Below are 22,101 nucleotides of genomic sequence, written 5' to 3'. Positions count from 1 at the left end.
AGTAGGAATCTATGGTGACCTATAACCTCACCACGAGTTTTCGACCTTCACCTCACAAACAAAATACAGTACCTAACACTTAGCTACGAAATGGTGTCTAATATATAACAATAAAACTGTAAGCTGTACAGGACTGTGAACTGGATTTATTATATCCATCCCTTTCAGACTTCCAACGGTGTGAAAGAGAGCGAAGAGGCTGATGATGAAGCCAGTGAAGTCAGCGACACCGAGGACACCACCACCGTTTCTACGACGCAGAGCTCCCCCTCCCCCTCTCCCTCTCCCTCACCGCCGGCCACGCCCACCGTCCGTGACGTCACCACCAGATCAGCCTTCACCCAGGAAACCACAACCACGGTGAGGCTCTCGAAAGAATTACAAAAATGTTCCTCAAGTTGAAGTGGACACCCAACGTTAGATTATATTCGTTTAAATATTCATATGTGTTCAGGAGATCATGACCAGTACGATGACGGACGCCCCCGAGATAGACACGGAGACCAGCGAAGTGGTGGAGACGACCAGCAGGAGACCAACCAGCGAAGTAAGAAATGACCCCTCAATTACACATGAGTCCCGAAACTCGTCTCAGATATCCAATTCCTCATTTATCTTCTACTTTTTGTTGTTCAATACAAAATAAATCTCATTCATTACTTTTAGTTCGGTTTTCAAACGGCAAAAACAAACTAAAATAATATTAAAAAACAACTAAGGAACCGTGGTCATTGACATGTAGAAAAAATCGCCATATAAACTGTAATATTCTAATAAGTTACACCACGTTCAGTCCGAGGGGTCGGGGCTCCGCGCGGCGCTGGAGCAGGCCGAGGAGCGTGCGCCCCCGCCGCCCGCACACGCCCTCAAACATGAACTACAACACTCACAGCCCGTACGTTATAGTCAATTTTTATATTTATACCCTGAACCATCTCTTATTAGTGATATATTTGCTCTATTTCCCTTATAATTATTTATATTAGTTTATATTCCTTATTTACTTGATCAATTATTTGTGTGCAAAATTCATTGTTTCTCTGAATTTTCGTCTGTACACTGACATATTCTATAATCCAGGGCTATACAATCCGCGGTCCGTCGCCGTCCCCGGGCTCGGGTGCTCTGTACCCGGCCCTGTGTGTGGGTGGAGCGGCGCTGGCGGCCGCAGCAGCTGTCGCGCTCGCTGTGGCACGACGACGTGACCGCGCTCCATCCGCTCAAGGATTCGTACAGGTTAGTATAAGGCACAGACGTCTGACACATCCATGGGTAGGAATCACCCTCCTTGAAAGAGTCCAAGTACTTGACATCAAGTAGGTTTTGCTTTGTTTAATGTGATCATACTTATTCAATGATGTAAGCAGCTGTTCGGAGTCCCAACTACTCTATATTCAAAGTAAATTCAAAGTTGCCAAACTTGTCTATTTTATGAAACATCAAGTCAAAACAAAATACAAGGCTGAAGCTTCTCAGAGATATTTTCAGATACCAAACATGAATATAATATATGTGCATTGGTCGTATAATTATTTATGTACATGAAGAGTATTTTTCCTGTACTTCAGGTGGAGCAGACCGGCGCCGTGGCTCCGACTCCTGAAGAGCGACACGTCGCCAACATGCAGATCAATGGTTACGAAAACCCAACCTACAAATACTTCGAGGTCAAGGAGTAAATGCCGTCTCCCTCCCACCTACCACCAGGCCTGCCTTCCTCTCTCTTTCTCACTTCAGGAAAAGTAGGCAATGGCAAGTGCTTAGGGATTATCGATTTCATTGACATTCCGCTTGCCGAGTCCCTTAAGTCTTTTTGAGACGCGAAAGCACAACTAGGCATCTAGTGTAATTAATAAAAAAAACAACGCCAACTAGTTTTGTACGTAATAACTAGCTTATGACTGAGAACAGCGCCATCTAGTTTGAAGCATAATAACTAGTCTACGACTAGGAACAACGCCATCTAGTATACGACTAACATATTAATATGTCACTCTAAAGGACGCTGTAAGGGACGGCATAACTTTTCAATATTTGTTATTGATCGTGTCGTGTGCTAGTTACCCCATCCCCCGTAGTAAGGGTGGTACCCTCTCCCTATATCTATGTCCTTGAGTAATTAATTCTTTATGGAATGAATGTGTGTGACGATTTATCGTATCTATATATGAATTGCAATGCAAGCCTGGTGGTTCTCAATATTCATCATTAATAATAAAGCTTGTGTGATTAGTCGAGATATTTTTTTGCGAGTCTTCGCAATCAGTCAACATTTACCTAAATCGGATTAGAGTTTATATTGTTTTGTATGTTATATTTTATGTTTGCACCAAAATATTTATTTGTATTTTAAGTGTAGCTATAAGTTTCGTCTAGTGTCATAGAAGTCATAAGTGTCACCTTGTAGTCGAGTTGTTTAATTAAGTTGTCAAACCCGCATCCCTAGTGGTAAGGTACAGTGAACATATATCACTCTCTCTCCCTCTCTTTGTTTTCTCTCTCTCTCTCTCACTCTTCGGTCTCATGATAATGATCTCACTCTACGTCATCACTTCGTCATTATTTCTTATACTTCAGGTCCCTGTACGTTGCCACTGGGGCCAGTGGAACAAACGTCCATGTACGCTGTGTATTTAAGCTCCGCGTACGAATTTGAACCTAAATTACTTACTCTTAATGCCCGCTTTCTTTTTCTAACGTAGATAGAACTAAACGTGAATTTTATGTAATAAAATGCGAAAATATATTTTAATAATTATGTGTACTTAGCGAGGGACGGGCGGCAAAGCCGGCGCGGGTAAACTCTTAGCCTGTAGCGTTCTTCTAGTCAGACATTTTTTCGATCTGAATCCTCGTCTATGTTTTCTGTTTACCCGCGGGACAATACTCATAGTTCCCTGTAAGGATGAACCGAGTACTCAACGTGCGTCAGCGAGGAGCCTTCCCACGGAGGGATTTCTGCAGAAGCTTTGTATTGTCTAGTCAGAATTGTCGTAAAAAATCCGTTCAGCGCGCACTTTGGGTACGAGGTAACGCCAGCAGTAAGCTTAGTGGGTGTATGTACGGTTATTATATAAGTAGATGTACAAAAGTAATACAATATATAGATGTTTTAGCGTCAGATACATATAGTTATAAAGCAAAATATTATTATATATCGCATTCGTCCGTTTAATGTAAGGGCTTGCGCTCATGTCTATCCCACGTACCACACTTAATGTTACGCCGTAGATAAGATGTAATTCTGCCTCAGTATTATATACATTTAAGCTTTTTCGTTACATAAGCTAACTATATACACTAATTCTATTTGTTTACGGGCGTCGTGTCATCGCTACGTTAATGGAGTCATATCAGATGTAACACGGCGCTTGGACTTTCTATTACGACACAAGGAAACGTTCTTTTAGTTCGTAATGGGTGATAAGAGATGGCAGCACTCACTGGTGTCGTAATAAAAACGCTCCAACCCGCGCCCGCCCGTGGCTTGTACGGCATTTTCGTAAGTTTAACCACTGTATAACTTAACTTTTATCCTGCATCAAGTAACCGCTGTATTTTTACTAATAACTAAGTAACAAGCCGACCAGTTATTTTTTTAACAAACTCTTTGCTCAAACTCAGCTGTCTCTCATCGTTATAATTCTGTAATCGATGTTTTAATATATTCGATGTTAGTAGATGTAATCCCGGTTTCTGTAATTCGAGATCACTATTTCACGTATTTTCAAAATATAATAAATGGTTTGGGGTCTTTTGTGTTTCCTGTGCTACATTTCATTGTGAGTTTGAAGTTCAAATCGATTCAATAAATAGGAATATTAAAATTGGTGTTGTTACTGGCGTTCGCCGAATCCTGTTTAGTTATACATTTTACACATCATCACCTAACATGTACAAGAAATATATTAATAAAATTTCGATATAGCCCGAGAATAAAATTAATGTCTTTACTATGAAAAATTTAATTAAACTGAAATGTAAAGTGAAAAGTTACTTGAGAAATCCGCACCAAATAAGTTTTACCAAAGGTTTCGTACCTAAAAATCAAAAAAAAAATTTCTATTTCGACAATATTATTACAATGAAAATTATGATAATTTCACAATCAAACATACTTTAAACAAACGATAAACATGTCCCTTAGTGAAGTGAATTAGTTATATGCATATCACTTTGTGTTCTCGAGTTTAAAGGATTTTGGGGCAGAGGTACACACAGTTATTGATAACAAAGTACTGCTACATACTAATAATTAAAATACAAACATTAGAACATATAAAATACTTTAAAAATTAAATGTAATTAGTACTTAATAATATAACAACACAAATTAATAGTAAGTGTGAACTCATAGTTGGAGACTATTTAAGATTATCTGGTATGGAGTTCTACAAGCAAGACAATAAAGGACATAGAATAATAGGATGAGTCTAGTAGTGAGGTTATGATACGTCGAGGGATTTAGTTGAAATAGAGGAGCGAGGGTGATTACTAGTTGGTGAAGGTTACTAGTGAAGAGATACCTCCTTTTAAGTGAAGGACAATGAGTTTTTGAAAACATTATAAAGTGTAGAGTAGGTACGTGAATTTTCCGACGGAGGCAAATTGGAAAAGACTTAAGTCGATGACAATGATCCGAAACGCAGTCAGAAGATATAGACCATCAATTTATTTGTTATGGTGATTGCTGATATTGTTCCAAAAAAGGTCAAAGGTCAAATCAGATTCTTAAACAAATTAAAGTTATAACAGAGTCTTCTTCTTATTTAATATTCAAGTCTATTGAGTTACCAAACACGACTGAGACTTTTTAGAGTTAATAAGTACACCAACAAAGTCCACCAATTATGTAAGGACAAAAAATTTCCCTATTCATCTGTTGCTGAGTAGTTGAGGTTATTATGACGTACTGCTCTAGAAATTATAAAAATTAAAGCAGTCTCAACATCACAAAGCGAGACTTCCGTAGACTAGAAGTCTTCACAGACAAATGAGAAGGTTTTATTTATTTTATGACAAGCTGAGGTGAGGGAAGTAAAATGTAAGATAGTAGCGAAGTGTATGTTGAGGACATTAAAATTAAATTTATTTTTTGTAATTGGGGAGAATTTACTCACATGGAGTCTTGAATAGAGGGGTAAGTGTATCGGCCTTTTGCATTCCTACACTTTTTCTTACCACGAATGTTTAACTTCTTTTGGATAGCTAGGTGTTTATAAGACGGGTATTTCTTTGTCTGCGATCCAGCCCTGCTCCATTTTTGTTCATAAATTTCTTAATGTCAGATGTCAGCCAAGTGTAGTACAGTGAGTAAGTTAATATCATTGGATCATGGCTCTGATAATTTAATAATTAAAAAGTTATATGTTTCTCTTTTTATATTCACTTCTTAGGCATTAAGTAAGAGCGATTAATTTTTGGCTTTCTTACTTTAAAGCCAAATAAAGGATTTGATATTGCGTCACAGAATCACTTTACTCTCTCATTTGTGCAGAAATTAAGTGGTAAGGAAGAAATAAGGAGACCATGATAGATGAATACGGAATCAATTGCCAAAAACCTGACACAAACAGAATTTGAGATCATAGTAAAGATATCGAACAGAATGACCTGCAAAATGTGTCATTATTATTTCTAGTTTAGATTAAAACCCATTCAAATATATATTAATGTAAAATTATTAACTGTTAGGGTTCCTTATCAACATATTTTTGATAAATATTATGGGGGACATTTGATAACACATTCCCTTGATTTGGAGTAATGTTAAGACCCACAGATCCATGCATAATTTCGTATTCAAAGGAATTCCCACTTGAATATTTGTCACGGGTTCAGTTGGACTCGGTGGTGCAGTACCAATATTTGGAGGTGCACGAGTGGGGGAGTTTTTTTTATATTCTAGTTTAGATTAATATCCATTTTAATATATGATAACAACTTCCATTATAAAATACTTATATATTCTTATAATAGAATTTATAATTTTAGTTTCACTAATTAATTAATTTATATGAATGTGTAATCAAAGTTGATATATTGTTTTTCAATAATCGATTTAGACCCCGTAAATATTTATGACAGTACAGATGTTTCCAACACTGCTGCCATCTATGATCTGTATTTCAGAGCTCGTGACGAAAATGATATGTGGGTGTTTTATTAAATTCAAATTTATTCAATCCATACGAATATGAAATATCTCATCCTCTAAACAATGTTAGTTGTTTCTATTTCTAGAAAACATATTCAGAATACATTATTTTTCAAGTTCCATGTTCTAATTATTTTTTTTTTAACTGAAATACTATAATTTATATAATGTAGCAAATGCTTAACTGACATCTAGCGTTGTATATTAAAACTTAAAAGCTTGTAAAGTTGTTCTTATTTAAGCTATTCTGTTCGTAATCGATATTTTGCAATTACAGAATAGTGACATCTGTCTTTCTTTATGGGGTTTTCTGTTTCAGTCACAGTTAACTAGATGGCGTTAGTATACATTAGAGTACATCAACAGTACTTGTTTAGTTATTTATGCCAATTCATAACGGCAATTGAGGAATGGAAGCGTTTTATATAGAAGTTTGTCATGTCAATGCATTTTTAGTGTTCTGTAATAAGGTTGTAGTGTGAGTCCGCTTCCGTCCAGATGTTTGATTATTGAAACATAAAATTGTTAAATAAAAAGATTTCACAAAAATAATATATGTAATAAGGATTAATAAATTATACGTAATGTAAAAACTATACAGACCGTAATGATTTCGTTCTGTTATACAAAACAAGGTTTTACGTGTAACCAATACTGTACATACATGCATAGAATGTGTTTGTAATATTTGGTTGATCGAGGTTACTTCGGCGTCTTTCGAGTTTCTCATTCATTCCGATCAAATAAGTGGAATTTATCACAAAGAACCGACAATATGGAACTGATTTTAAACGTTTGTTATAATAACGCTTCCAGTTTTAATTGTGGATATATTACCTGAATATATAATGTTATATAGAACATAATACGATATATAAATATGACATGTACAGCTTTTAAAATAATTTTCTATTTCAAATTAATCTCAACTGTTTTGTTCATTAATTGCTTATCATGCCTTATTAGAGTCACAAATAAAACAACCATGAAGGTTCAATATAAATAGGTTTGCATTTAAAATAAAATAATAATAAAAAAACAAGATTACGTTAGCTCACGATAAGTTTTATATCTGTTTATGTAACAAAGAAATATCTGTCCGATAAAAGACTGCACCATACACGGTCGCCTTTTCCTTTATTCTTACATTATAATTTTCGGTGTATCCAAAAAATATCACGTTATAGTAAGTATTTATATTAAAATCTAGCAATAACTAATTAAAAATTAGGATATTTTATTTCTATTTTTTCATTTTTATATGGTTTCATGTGATTCAAAACTTTATTTAACTATTTTTACTAAATTTAAGTAATGCATTAATTACTAAATTACCGATATACACGTAAGTGGCATATTAAAAATTCTTTAATAAGAACATTCTCTCTTTGATCTTAAGATTATTTTGACTAATACGCATATGTCACTTTTATTTTTTACATATTCACGCTCTACCAACAGACGAAATATACTCTGGTAAAGCACACTTTTGTTTCATGATGTACATGAAGTCTTACGAATTGCGAAGAAAAAAACAACCGGTCGGCGAGCTGAGGAGAAGAGACATCTTGGAAATTTGGATGGAACTCGCAGAGAAAAAAGTCTAAAACAGCATCTTTATAGTCGTGAATATCTTAGTACATTCATTATATGATACCTTTAATACAATCCGATCCTTCCAATAGGGTTATAGAGCAAGAATATCCAAATAATGTCCTCCATAGGGCAGTACGACCAACGCCGGGGAAAACAAGCAAGTGAAAGGACATGAGTTATCCCGAATCATGACCACGGTCGCTGACGTCAAAGTTATCTTCACAATCAAGTTGCTTATTTAAGGACAATTTATAGACGAGGTATTTTTAAACTTATTGAGGTGTGACCTTTAAGATTTCGATCCACACCTACACAATTATCTTTGAAAAATAGTACGCAAGAGCGACACCAAATCAGCCTCTCGGGACATAACCAAATGCTACAAAGACATAAAGATAGGTATAGGCCCTAGTTCATTTAATTCTCATCCAGTTTTCGCTGTAAGATCTTTTAGGAAACAGTTGTAACAATGTAATTCGATATAAAGAAGTATACATCCATGTCACAGCTGTGCCAGACGTCGCTTTCTGGTGACCACATCTTAATACATTACATCATTAAGGAAGATATAAAAACGAAGCTACTAGCTGAGAAGCTGTGGTAATCGTCGAACTCAGTACACGGAACAAATGTCCTATTGAATGTCATCGCCGTCCACCCTTCAGCGAGCGTCGCTAAAACAAACTAAAGCCACCGTAACCAGTGTCGAACAAAGGTTTAGAAAGATAATGGAAAGAAACCAAACGTATTTCGTTAGGGAAAGGAATCTAGTGGGAGGTAATTTGTCAAAATTTCTCCATGTTTAGCTTCTGCACCGGTAAGAAGAACCGGGAAAAAACCTTCAACATTGAAACATAACAAAAAGTTAACAAAATATTTAGTAAAGACGATGTTACTAGAGGTACATTATCTTGAACTAACTGGATCCGCTGCCGATGACACCTAAACCTTTCATGCTTCATGACTGCAATGAAACTAACATCCGGTGTTTACCCAGAAGCCAATCAAAGTGTATTAAAACAAAACTAAATCACGTCGAACGAACCCGCGGCTAGATACTAGTATCAAAACTAAGTACCAAAAACATAGACGGCCTTACAACGTTATACAAACGTATATTCTCATAAGTGAAAGTAAGTTGACGATGTAACATTTTAAGACATACCAAGCTAATCAGACTTCTAGATATCAATGTTCAGAATAAATTTAAGTTAACTGAAATAAGAATTAAATCAAATACGCTATTATGTATGGCGTAAATAGATTTAGATTGACCCAATTTCATACATTACTCAAATGTCGTTGATTGTGTGTCAAGTAAAATTATTGTTCTAAAATGTTTAAGCTAAGAATCGTTCAATACTTCACAGTTTCACAAAGTTGTTATGTAACACTCAAAAAGAACGTAATATGCTATATTAAGGAGATAATACACAAATATCTAGTAAATCAAATATCATAAAACTAAATACTGGTTCAAAGTTGATTTAAGTAAAATAAACATTAGTAAAATAGTTAGATTTTGGTTAAAAACTAAATTAAAACTGTAATGTCATCGAAACGTCAGCAGCGAGTCGTTCTTGACAACGTCATACTTATCACTTAAATAGAAATCTCACTTATCGAGTTGTTTTCCTACTACGTGGTATTACAATGATTTAGTTTATCTTATTATCTTTTACGATTTCACATACAGTTTTCGTTGTATTGTATACTGTAATATAAATTGAATAACATTGAGACACCTATCTTTATATATATTGTATTGATGTCTTTCAATTAAATATTTTTATTCACGGAAAGATGATAAATATTTAAGGATACTTTTTAATTATAAATCTGTTACTGTTGGATATTACAGTCCAATAACTTGACCATTGGACAGGTCAGTAGCTCAACCGATGACATTTCAAAATGACAGCGCGGCTATTTATAATATAAAAATAATATTAAGATTTATTTGACACTTTAATTGTTTTCCAAATATCTTACAGAGCATCGGAAGCCATATAATCTAATTTCAGTAATCATTGTCCTCGATCCTTACCAATAACAGAATGTGTGACTTAAAATCAATTTACTTTGCAAATCATTAATTCACACATCGCCCAATAGTTATGGCAACCAGCTGTTTGGACCTGCCGCGCCCCCCTCGCGTCCCTAACGAATGAACGGAACGCCGTTGTATGAATGTTTTGCGGCAGGTCAAGTAACTTGGTGTATAATAAAAGTTACCCTTGCGATAAACACAATAGACGGAGGGCTCAGCCCTTGTTGTAAGATGCGGGAAATATAGTCTATGGGAAGAATTGTTTGATCACTTGCGAGGTGCAGTATCCCGTTAATGTATTTTTGTAATGCGGCGTCCTTCCTTGTGTGTGTTGTGTCGTGTGTACATGCGAGCGAGCGTGTGCGCGTAATAAATGTTGTAAGTTGTATAGTCTGTAATTTTTGTGTTGATTTCGATGCTTTTACTCTTCACTGAATTGTCATAAAATAGAAGTATATTTCTTCTTTGTTGTAATCGTTTGGAATATTTTGTTTTAGTGTATATGTATTTTAAACAATTGACTTTTAATAATATGAGATTATATATTAATAGTCTTAAAAAACAACATTTTACCGTTCTCATCACGACAAATAATTAAATAAGATTCGTATGATCTATTTCTGTGATTTAGTCAAAAGTTTTTTGAACAAAGAAAGTGCCGCGAGCCGTGTTAGTGAGTGATTGGCATCTTCCTCATCCATTAATTCTTTTCGTTTTTAAAGTACGAGCATGACGTTGTTCTTGTGTCATAATCACTTAAATGGTGAACTGTTTTACACTGATTAATGTCACAAATAGACTCGACTAGACTGTTTGAGACGTCAACTCCTTGACAGATAATAGCATATTTTTAAGTATTTGTCATCACATTGATGTAATGACAGCAATTATATAAGATCATTTCAAAATAATAAAAATTTATTGTAGAAACGTCAACTCAAAAAGAAATGATAAAAGTGCAGACACAATGTTTTTTCTTGTTCTTTGTGAGTAAATATAAATGTCTCAAAAATTGGAAATCGTGTAACAGAGCAGTAGCATTATATTTTATAAATGCCATCGAATAAAATATACCAACGCTTATAATCAGTCTTTATAATAAAAATAAGATGTCATTTTTATTCAGCCAATAATTACAAAGTAATAAAAAGCAAAATAAATCATTCAATAAGAAAGTTGAAAATGTTTTAAAAGACATGAGATTTATATGATTTGTCATATATAACTATTTTCTTTTACATTTTATTGCAACAGGATAATATTTTTTTGTCATCAAAGTAAATAAATTAAAAAAAGAGACGAACCGGTATGTACATATGCTGTTAAGGTTCAGAAGTCTTCTCGAAATGAGCTCTTGAAATTTCCGGCTCTGATTTTGTTATATAGAGAAAGACTAACAAACAAATACACTCACCTAATCTAAATGGTTTAAGTGAACCAGTAAAATAAAATCTATGTTTGATAATAATTAATATATTATTTGTATTATTCAAACATTCAATTTTACGCCACGAATTTGTATAAAATTGATAGGAATAAAATATGAATATTATCTGTACCACTCATACGTTGTACCTCGCGAATAAAGAGCTCAATACATCACAAATATCAATATTTAAGTTTAACTCACTCGTACAGTTATCCCAAATCTGAGTTAGTTTTTATCGTATCATCAAACAAACAATTTTTAACATTCCGAAATTATTTCTTTGACATAAAAGATTTTATACTTCGACTGTATTATAATTCATTTCTGTTTTATATAAAACGGTGTTATGTTTATGAATAATATATATAATAACATGACGCAATTTTTTTTTAATAAACGCTGATTTTAACGTATTTCTGATAATTTTAGTATCCTTACGAACTGTTTGAATCGCAAAATAAACCCCGACATTTAAGTTTTTTTTTTCCTAACCTTGCACAGGAGAGCATTAAGTTAGATATATCAATGGAAACTGGAATTTAGTTTAACTAAGTCCACTGATGGTAAGCGTATTGATGATCACTCCTTGACACAAGCTATGACGTCATTCTACATTTAATATATTTTTTATCTGTCCGTTCATGCAGGTTGTTTAACATGATTTTTAATTTATCTGTGGGCTGTGTTGATGATGGACAGCGCCATTATAACTTTATGATTAAGCTAAGCTTCGTTTTATTTGAAAGGCGATTTTGTTAGAATCATTTTGGGTGCTTTTAGGAATATCTTTTATACTTTTGTGGTTCAATAGGTATATTAAAAAATAAAGTAATGTGGATGTAGATATTATAATAGTTGCATTGGATTTTATCGACCCGTAAAATACGAGAGAATTTAATAATGAAAAAAATTAAACTTGGTTACATTTCAATCTAACGCTGAATATTTCTAATTCTATTTGGTACATTTCCTTGCCCCACTCGTCAAGTTGCAGCAATACTATCCTGTTTAAGTCTAGACTGTGCCGTCAGTCTGGGTATCGTGGCTTTGAAAGTAAGGAAAAAGGTATATGTCGGAAATTGTTTTTATAAACCAAAAACAGCTTGTCCTCATCACCCTTGACGATGTTTACAAACTTTACCATAAACGGTAAAGCAGTTGAGGAATGACGAGAAAACTTTCTCATTTATTGTAGTAACAATTAAAATAGTGGATCAATTTTACTTTTTTAAATTATTAACAAGTTTAACAGACTTGATATAAAATAGTGGTAATTAGTATTGAATATGTTGAAAATATATTATAACATTATATAATTTCATACTCAAAAAATGTTACATTTCCCATTTGTTTGTATAACGCATTACGTGAGTCGCAGCGTTCGTGAATTCTTAGTTGCAAATACTTATAAAGACTGGTCGTTTATGTAATACAACTTGGTTAATAGCTAGGTCTTCTTGTTAGCGGTTAATTCAGTTAATTCATGTTCTATTAAATATTAATATAAATATATTATATTTATTGTTGCTCTTAAAATTCATATTGTCAAGTTATTAGTTTAAAAATTTCTAATTCCACCAAAAGATGGCGGTACTTTTAAAATATGTCGAGAATCAAACAGCTGTAACCACTTTCACTAAATCGTATTAGCGACATGTTGAGCACATTCATATTAAGTGTAAAAAAGAATCGTGCTTATAATAAAACAAAATGTCTGACTTTTCTTTTAAATTTCTTTACCGGATCTTCTAAAATTCCATAAATAGTAATAAGCCGAACACTTTTGTTCAAATGTTCACTAAGAATTTAAACTGTTTCTAAATACCTAAATATTTCCTCTCATTTTATAAAGGTCACTTCTTTTTCCATTTATTTATCACTGCGACCTTTAATAATCGTATGACATTTAAAAACTCAAAAGCTCAAGTGCATGTTTTTTTATTAATTATGATAAAAACGGGAATAAAACAACCATAGACATGTTTAAAATCATTTAATCATTTCTTTAGTCTAGGACAGGAAACATTTATAAAATAGCTAATCACGATAATATAATAACACTTACATTAATTGTTTCAAACGGAATCCATCGCCCCTTCTACGGAGACTACTAACAAAGCACTATAATACATAAGGCGGTATTAAAAACTAAAGCTTATATCTCGAAATTATTTTTAAACAAAGCCGTTGTATACACAAGTTACAAAAATAATCCTCAGCTCGCCAATGTATTTATTTCTGCTAACGAATTTAAATTTCTTCACTCCGCTTTAAGTCGGCTCATTAACCTCTGATAATACGCTAGATGTTCTGTCATAATGACGCGGGAATCACAGATTAAATACATCATATAGATTAATTAAAACCGTAAGGGAATGTACACACCAGATTTTTGTTTTTTTGTTTACAGTTTGATAAATTATATTTGTTATTTAATATAAGAATCCAAGAAGTAGAACAAGGTGAACTAGTGAAGCATTAATTCGGGTATGAAAAATTAAACACAGCGTTGTATTCTTTTGGTATTTTAATTAGAAAACAAACATTTTATTCATTTGAGACAAAGCCCGTAGCCCGGAGTCGGAATGGCCGTACAATTTGCGATTATTTTTATTCCCAACTGCGTGACTAACATTTTTAGTATTAAAATCGTTTATAATGATTTGAGTGTTAGTCATCAGAGTCGAGTTACCGGAATGAAGTTGGTAGGAGGATCCAGAGAATAATAACGGCTTTGTATTATAGAAGCTTTTTGTGATTTGTGAGAAAAGATTATCAAATTATACGATTGTTATAAATTTGTTTTTATTTACATAATAAAATATAGAATAAGAATCCGTCCAAATCTGAAAAGGAATAAAATGAGGAAGAAATCTAAAAATTGATTAAGTACGAACATTTTTTTATTTTTTATCAAAAAAAAATATTTCCAACAATATTTCGACCTTATCATTGTGCTATGAATTATAAACATTTATGAAATCATAAAATGATATATTTAATTGTACTATTCATAAACAGCATTCTCTACTAATATTCGGACTCCTTGGCGCCCGAGACAGAATAAAGGGGCGATCTTAACATTTATGTATTTTGACATAATTTTTTTTTGTAAATCGTGAAATTATAATCTAATTATACATGTGCGTTAAGTTTTATTAATAGAGATACATCTGAACGAAAATTATTCCAGCAGGCTTAATATTAACCGATCTTTTGAATACAATATTTCTTTGTTGGCGTTTATTAAATTGCAACGTCTCGAGATGGCACTTGACTGTTCCGTATAGGATATTGAAATGATTCAAAAGTTAACACGTTTTATGTATAATAATCTGAAGGCAGTCAATTCTAAGCCTGCTGTTGTGGGGATATATTCAGGAAGGCAGTCAGGTCTCGGCAATTGCACTATATTCGTCCCACTCTTTCATTTAATTGTTTCCGTTGGTTGAAAAGGGGTGCAACATCGCTTGTAAAAATGTTACCGACCAACTTCCTCAACATTTCTATTCCCATAGGTCCCATTATTATTTATTCTTCATCATCGAACATCGGAATCACTCCGTGCATGTTTCACAAGCCGCTTAACTTTTATAATACATCCTTATACACGTACAAACTCCATACAAAACAAATTAGACTACATCCATTATAATACAGTGACGAAAACATCTAAACGCACTACCGCCGGGTATACGACTCCAAAAACCGGTTAATCCGTATAAAATGGCCGATATATAGGAAAGGAATCAATTTTTCTTAAGCGTTCACTATACAGCATTAGATCCAAAAAAGTCGGATGAAAAACTAGCACAAATACAAATACGACATAGAGGCTAGGCTAATATCACAGGAGGTGCTGGGAACGGTTCGCCCTACTCCTCGCTACTCCTCCGCTCTCCCTACCTCCCCCTCCCCCTCTCCTACACTCCCCCGTCTCTCCCTCGCTCCTCAAGGTACCTATTTACTATTCAGAAGGGGCGAAACGGGCTACTCCCGATATATTTTGCGCCAATTAAGATTTCAGTAAAATAACTCGGCTACCTCCATCCCACGATAAAACCGAATCTGATTGCACAACCGAAATAACCATACCGTTACGTTCGAACAGAATCATTCAACTAAAATAAATTATCAGCGACAACACACTTGTACACGTAGAACGTGCAGTCGTACACAACATAAGTACGTAATGATAGAATAATCAACCAATCATATATCATATTGGTAACAAAGCGTAAATTGTGAGATAAGGTAACATAAGAAACAATATATACAAATTATAAAAATAGTTTAATAACAGGCGCTGTATGTATCGGACTTATTAAAACGCTCGCTGGCCCGACTGGCGACGTTGGGCCAACGTTGGCCTTGCGGCTCGCCATTTACACGAGTAAGGTCACATGCACACGCTCGTCTGATCGGACACACGTCATCACTTATGAGGTTTTTGTTTCGTTACAATCTGTAACACGGTGTGCGACATACGCTCTATACATACACTATAGCGCAGAGTGTCTGCTGTTGTGCGAGCTGTAACAGTCGTTCGCGGGGTGAGGCGCTCGGCTTTTACTTTCAAATTTTATCGGTAGCGAAACTCGCAATGAACCTACTTGTTGTCTCTTCAGGTGGAGAACGCTAACTACGACGACGCGTCCGAGGCGTGACGCACAACTATTACGTGTCCCGTTAAACTATCCTCTCATCCACGAGACCGTTCCCAGTTATTTTGCACTATACCTTAATCACGAATTCATTTAATTAATTATTTATAGTACAATAATGCAATTACGATTATGTCTTAACACTACTCCGACGTCCCCGCTACCTATCTCATCGTGACCGTCGGTGACGTCATCATGGTCATCATCATCATCATCACCAGGGACTCATCGGACGACACACGGCTCCGTCGGTGACGGAGGCGCTCCCCGGCCAGTCGCTGGACCGCAGCGCCGCCTGAGCAACTTTCACTAAATAATAAAAACACGCTAACAAAGTAAGTACTTAAACAACGTATCGGGCCGAACGTCGTCCGTGGTGTGAGGCGGTCGTGTCCGGGGGGCGGGCGCTCCGGGCGAGCTGGTTCAGGACGCGTCCGGTGACTGAGCGCCGCGGGTTTCACTCGGGCTGACATCACAGCGAGGAGTGCAGCGGCCGACGAGGTCATGAGTCTAGCACCGTGAGCAGACCGGCCGGTAGCAGGCCGTCCTGCCTGGAGCCCTCCTGCATCTGCCTCGCGAGCTGAGCGCAGCCAAGGTTCGCATCCCCTAGTTCCGGGATGGCGTCCAGCAGCGCCAGACACTCGTCTTCCACCGCCCGACGCGCCTTCTTCCCTATCCAGGAGTCGTCGCACTCCTCCCTCGCCCGTCGCCTCCTCGCCTCCTTCTCCCTTCTCGCCTCCTCGCTCAGTCTGCAGTACGTATTGTTGATGCAGACCGACCGCCTGAGATCTCTGGCCGGGTCCTCGATGTTCTCCAGCTTCTGAGAACAGATCTCGATGACCCGTTTTCGTTCCTCGTTGGCTCGAAGCCTGGCCGATATCATGGACAGTTTGGGCCTGGCAGCGGGTTCAGTCCGCGGCGGTCCGAACATGTCGTCTTCGAAGGCGTCCGCAATCTCCGCCCCGCGAGCGCTCTCACGCTCCTCTTGAGGCGTCATTCTGTAACAATGGATGCATTACGTTATATTAAATAAATTTGGTACGATCACACAGCTGTTGATACGCCTAGATTGACTACGATTCGCGTAGACACATTCTTATCTATAACTATAAATGTCATTAACCGAACTTGAAACCGAGGCGTCGAAAATGTAAAAGTTGTCGCGACCATAAACGTTCATTATAAGGAATCGCTGATCACCAACCATTTTATAAACTGAGTCGGTGAGCACTAGGTCAAAGAACAATGCCTCGATGCCTAAACGGGCCAATAAGATTCACACTTAATAAATTCCGTCCCCAAACGTAATAAACATGAGAGCGATCGTGAAACGGAGTTAACACTCTTTAAATATGTTGACCTATAATGATTATTTTCGTAATAACGTACCTCACAGACGGAGAGAGAATGAAAAATCCGGACATATACATCACTGACAAATAATTATCCGATAATAGGTTCACGATAAGTATCACAAGTCAATACACTGGCACCGAAAGAGCGCTGACGGTCGGCCCCACGTCCGCGGTGAGCGTCTGTAAGGCAACTGACAAGTGTAACAATAGCGCGAGAGATACTTCGGTGCGTCCGCGCAGCGCGACGGTCGCGGCGAGAATGACACTACCACACGGTGTAGATAAGACATTGAAAAAGCCCATTGCGTCACCCGTGCCGCTACGTACATGAGAACTAGCGGGTGACGTACGATATGAACCGTCATTTAGACGATATTGACTCTCATGACTCGCTGTATTTGTTTACGACAAACCCACCGACGACTAATCGGTTGAAAAGGGCAAAACCCGAATAGAACTACCGAAATAACAAAAAGAATTACCAAACAATACGGTCTGCCTTAGAGTTGAGATGATAAACTACGAGTTTGTACAAACGCAAAACTAGAGGAAAATATACACTTTGACGTATAAATCACACATTTTGATTAAACTGTGCTAATAATTTTAACGGTTACACATCCTTACATGGAACGGAATTATGACTAAACTCTAATAAGTTGCATAATGATTAAAAAGCACTGTTATTAAATTGTAAAATATTTCTTATAATGGCGACATTGAAGAGGATGAGAACGGGAAAAATAAAATAATTTAACTAAGGTCACATTTTAGCGTAACCTTCATTACGATCGGAAGCTATTATATATCAAGCACGTATTTTGTGTTACGAAACTATTGCTATAAATCGAATTGTCTGAAGGAACAAAAGATACAAAATGTAATGAATAAAAAACATCTAAATTCAAATTGACTGATGGCAGCTAACAAAAATTGAAAAAGTATTAAATACGTAATTCCAAATTCAAATTTGACAAGTCAAATGACTTAGTATTGGGTCCTATTATTTAGTGAGTATTGTTCTATCCGGTATGTACAGTGCAGATCAGTCTGCGTAGTGGAGTGGTTGTACGCAGAGTCAGCTCGCCGCCGCGACCGCCGCTCCGTCGCGACCCCGGTTACGATCTAATAAATCTTGTTTCCACTCGCTCGAGGCTACAACTACCTGCACTTTCTTTTCTGTCCCACACGCGGTGACATCCGAACGAACGTTCATTATTAACATATTTTATTAACGCTTCCTTCGTTCAACGCATTATTTGAGATGTACTTTTAATGTAGTTTTTTTCAGTATAGCGACAATATTTTCAATAGACCCGCCATTGTTCTCCTCATTCGTGATATCGAGTGTACAGTTATACATAAGGCAGACTGTACGCAATTGTTAGTATTATAAAATAATATTGAATTGTGGCGCGTTATTCGCTCAGATTGTTCTGGTTTTCGGTACAACGACCGAGCGACCCTTAACGTCCGAATTTTGTCGAATGGAAATGGCGTATACTTATGACGCTGACTGATTCATGGACAGCTTCTTTATTTATTAACAAATTAAATACGAATGTTATTTAAAAAAAAACTGTTCATTATATAGAATTCAAATACTTTAAAAAATATATTATTTCACTAAACGAGATAATTATTTGTAGTCATTTAGATTATTCCATTGTAAGGGCGTATTATAGAAGCAGTCTTTTTAATCCTGGAGGCCTTGTAGTTAGTGGCACATTCTTGAAAGAGGTCTCACATGTGATTGATCGCGGAATGTAGGCGTGAAACGGTACAGAGAACAGTAATAGACGGGGCCTCATAATAAAAACATACATTTTGTTATAACAAGAACAATAAAATGTTTTATTATACTATTGTACTAAATATGCACATTCAAATACCATAAGTATGGATTTTCACTAAAGAAAAAATTAAGGAACAACTCTTCTATGGTAATAGAAATATTACTAATGTATTCTAATTTTAAAAGCTGACGTTTCGATCACATAACAGCAACAGCGCTCACGGCGAATAACGTCTAAATAATGTAGAATAAACTAAGGGAAATCTTCTAACAATAAGACATATATTTAAAAGGTCATGGTTTTCATTCGAATTAGACATAAATAAGAAATTGTTGGTAAAGTTCTGTTAACCGTAAAGGGCGAGAGTGGGCAGTACCAACTGATAAAACCTACGTTTTAAAAACTTTCATTTCAAAATTCAAATTTCGAATCCGTTTTATTTTATATATTTTTTTTAATCGCGAATCGTTTTCAAAGCCAATGAATACATTAGAATTATTAATTCGTATTCATTAGATAAGTTTATCGTGTGTGTAGTTTTTGGTTTTAATACGTATAAAGGAACGCACGCACAAGGCTATTAAGAGCTTATCAATCGGTATCGATAGAGTTAGTTATGTAATCTCGACGATACATAATCTTAGGCCAATATTGTTTTTCATAATTTAAACCTTAATTTAAATTATGCCGTAACTTGGAAGTTTGAATGCCTTCAACATTACACTATGGTCATATATTTCACAATATTATTATCTAACGAGGCAACTTTTGTTAACTCTGTCTAGAAGAACATATTGCTTAATCTTTACCGAACATAAAATTCATTTAAAATTTATATATTTGTTTTAATTATATTACTGAACTTTGTTACAGGACAATATAACCGTTAAATTGTAACCGTACGAAATGACTGTATCGCTTACAAGCAAATTATTAAGTGTTGTTAACAAAAATTTACATATAATGTCGCATATAGCTTGCTGGCTGTATACGAGTACGTATAAAGTTAGTACAACGAAGTAGACAATGGACAAGGTCCGTGGAATAAATCACTTGTAATAGCATCGCAGCCTCTCTAGAGTTATTGACTGCGTATATTACTTAATTTATTGCGAAAAAAAATATATCCATTTTAATATATCTATAATTATAGAAGACTATTATTAACATATTTCAATGTATTCGTTACACGTATTATGTAATATACACAGTGAAATAATATTTTTTATTACTATTGTTTCAATACTATTGTTGTTATATTTGAATAATTATCTTCTAAAGCTAGTATATGAAGATGGAAGAACTAGTAACAGATAATAAAGTTAACTAATTGAATATGGCGGTGATTGGCGACAGGCGTGGTCATTATAGCGTAATCTAAATTTATTATAGATAGTTATTAATAAAAAAAAAAACAAAGCAATATGCGTAATAATGAATCGATTATTTACATATTAATATATAATATAATACTTGTGAATTTTTGGTTTGAATAAATATAGTCAAAGTTTTCAGAACAAATATTCTCTTTATCTACGAATCGAGTGTAACCGTGACGCGTTTTAAAGGAAAACTCGTTCGTGGAAACTGATTTCCTTAATAAAAATCACGTACTCATTTCACAAACTTGTATCCAAGGCTTTGATTAATGTCTAATGATGATTATATAAGTAGATCGCTGTGGGCCTCATTCATATTAGTTCCGCAAATTTAAATTAGTGACATCACTATACGAAGGATATTAAACATTTTAAATCATACCACATTTAAAGAAACTAAACCGTTGCTAATAGTATTTCAATGAAGTCATTTTTTTTTCTATATTTCAAATCGTTCCAAAATAACCGTCCGCACATTTAAAATCCCTACTTTAATGGGAACCGCATGCTTTTATAACGAGTGTGAGAGAGAGAGCTGTCTGACAATTACTCAGGTAGAAATTGACAAACGCGGTACAAAAATAATAATCCTTACATTTGATGCTAGTAACATCTTTGTTAAAAAGTTAAAAGAAACTTGTTTAGAGCCAGATACTGGACCATAAAGTGTTTTATGAGATCGTTCAAAACTGAATCCATTCGCGTTGGTTATTAGAAGTTATATTAAAAGGGCTTAGGTCAAGAGTAGGCGGCTCATACGAGTTAACGTTAAAGAACTAAATTTTTATATATATTTAATACGTATATAAAATAAATAAGTAAATTATACGATACTACCACGAAAAATATTGAATTTAAGCTATCACTTTGTTATAATAAAAAAATATAAATAAAAAAATGAAATCGTATAAAAGTTACCAATTAAAATTATAATGATAGTACACGTACGCAGGCTTCACAATAAAATAATTTCAAATTACAATTAAAACAGCAGTTACCTTATATAAATCACAAAGAAAACTCCAATAAAACACGATAACACTAGTCTCAAGTAGTAAAAGCACTCATTTATTTATAAATGCGTTTAATTCAAACATAATTCCGAGTCGAACGGGTTGTATCACACGAGACAATCAACTTCACACTTGTCCAAATAGCGGCTCTACATAGCTGGTGGAGCGACGTCTTCACGTTTCGAGTTCGCGCGCTAAACTGACGACTGCAGTAGGGGTCGGGAGTAGGGCCCCGGCGTCGGCCGTCCGCGGTCGGCCTGTCGGCGGTACTGACTAGTGACTCCTCATGTTTCAGAGGCGAGCCCTAGAGGGCGCAGGAACACCCCGAACCTTGTACACTATGGTACATACCTCATCATATTTACTGTAAGCCATCCTTTAATCATCTTTATTTATAGGGATGCGACCTTTGGAAATATCAAACGGTAGATTAAATTTAAATTTTATAAACTTATCTTTTTATATTAATACAATATTAGTAACTTATTTGTATCTGCTATAATGGCCTTTTATTTATAACATGTTTAGTATAAATTTCTTAACCGATCGACGGTTATGTCGTCAAGTAACTAATTAACATAAAATCAACTGAACGGCGTACCAACTGTAAACTATTTGGCGGTGGTGTACACTGTACAGTGTTCAGTATATCACAAACGTGA

At 35.3% G+C, this 22,101-nt stretch overlaps 2 protein-coding genes across 4 annotated transcripts in view; one reads left to right on the top strand and one right to left on the bottom strand.

The window, feature by feature from the left end:
• Positions 1 to 3,827, top strand: part of LOC116770775 (amyloid-beta-like protein) — a 63,466-nt gene extending 59,639 nt beyond the window's left edge. For both annotated transcript variants that reach the window (XM_032662381.2, XM_032662380.2), the window contains exons 13-17: positions 169 to 360; positions 455 to 547; positions 794 to 895; positions 1,081 to 1,236; positions 1,569 to 3,827. In XM_032662381.2, the coding sequence (XP_032518272.2) occupies positions 169 to 360; positions 455 to 547; positions 794 to 895; positions 1,081 to 1,236; positions 1,569 to 1,679 (654 nt within the window). In that variant the 3' untranslated portion in view covers positions 1,680 to 3,827. The remainder of the gene's footprint in view (positions 1 to 168; positions 361 to 454; positions 548 to 793; positions 896 to 1,080; positions 1,237 to 1,568) is intronic.
• A 9,914-nt stretch (positions 3,828 to 13,741) lies between these two features.
• On the bottom strand, positions 13,742 to 21,719 carry LOC116770587 (uncharacterized). Of its 2 annotated transcripts, none has more exons than XM_032662122.2 (2): positions 21,425 to 21,719; positions 13,742 to 16,894 (listed from the first exon to the last, which is right to left on the bottom strand). In XM_032662122.2, exon 2 carries the CDS (start codon positions 16,891 to 16,893, stop codon positions 16,399 to 16,401), a length of 495 nt encoding a protein of 164 aa, XP_032518013.1. In that variant the 5' UTR covers position 16,894; positions 21,425 to 21,719; the 3' UTR covers positions 13,742 to 16,398. The 2 variants fall into 2 exon arrangements, with proteins under 2 accessions (XP_032518013.1, XP_032518012.1); XM_032662121.2 differs by lacking the exon at positions 21,425 to 21,719 and adding an exon at positions 17,286 to 17,524.
• Positions 21,720 to 22,101: the final 382 nt, after the last annotated feature.

This window comes from Danaus plexippus, chromosome 7, assembly GCF_018135715.1.
Source record: "Danaus plexippus chromosome 7, MEX_DaPlex, whole genome shotgun sequence".
Classification (NCBI taxonomy): domain Eukaryota; kingdom Metazoa; phylum Arthropoda; class Insecta; order Lepidoptera; family Nymphalidae; genus Danaus; species Danaus plexippus.
Note: the sequence above shows the minus strand (reverse complement) of the source record. Positions and strands in the feature narration are given on the sequence as shown.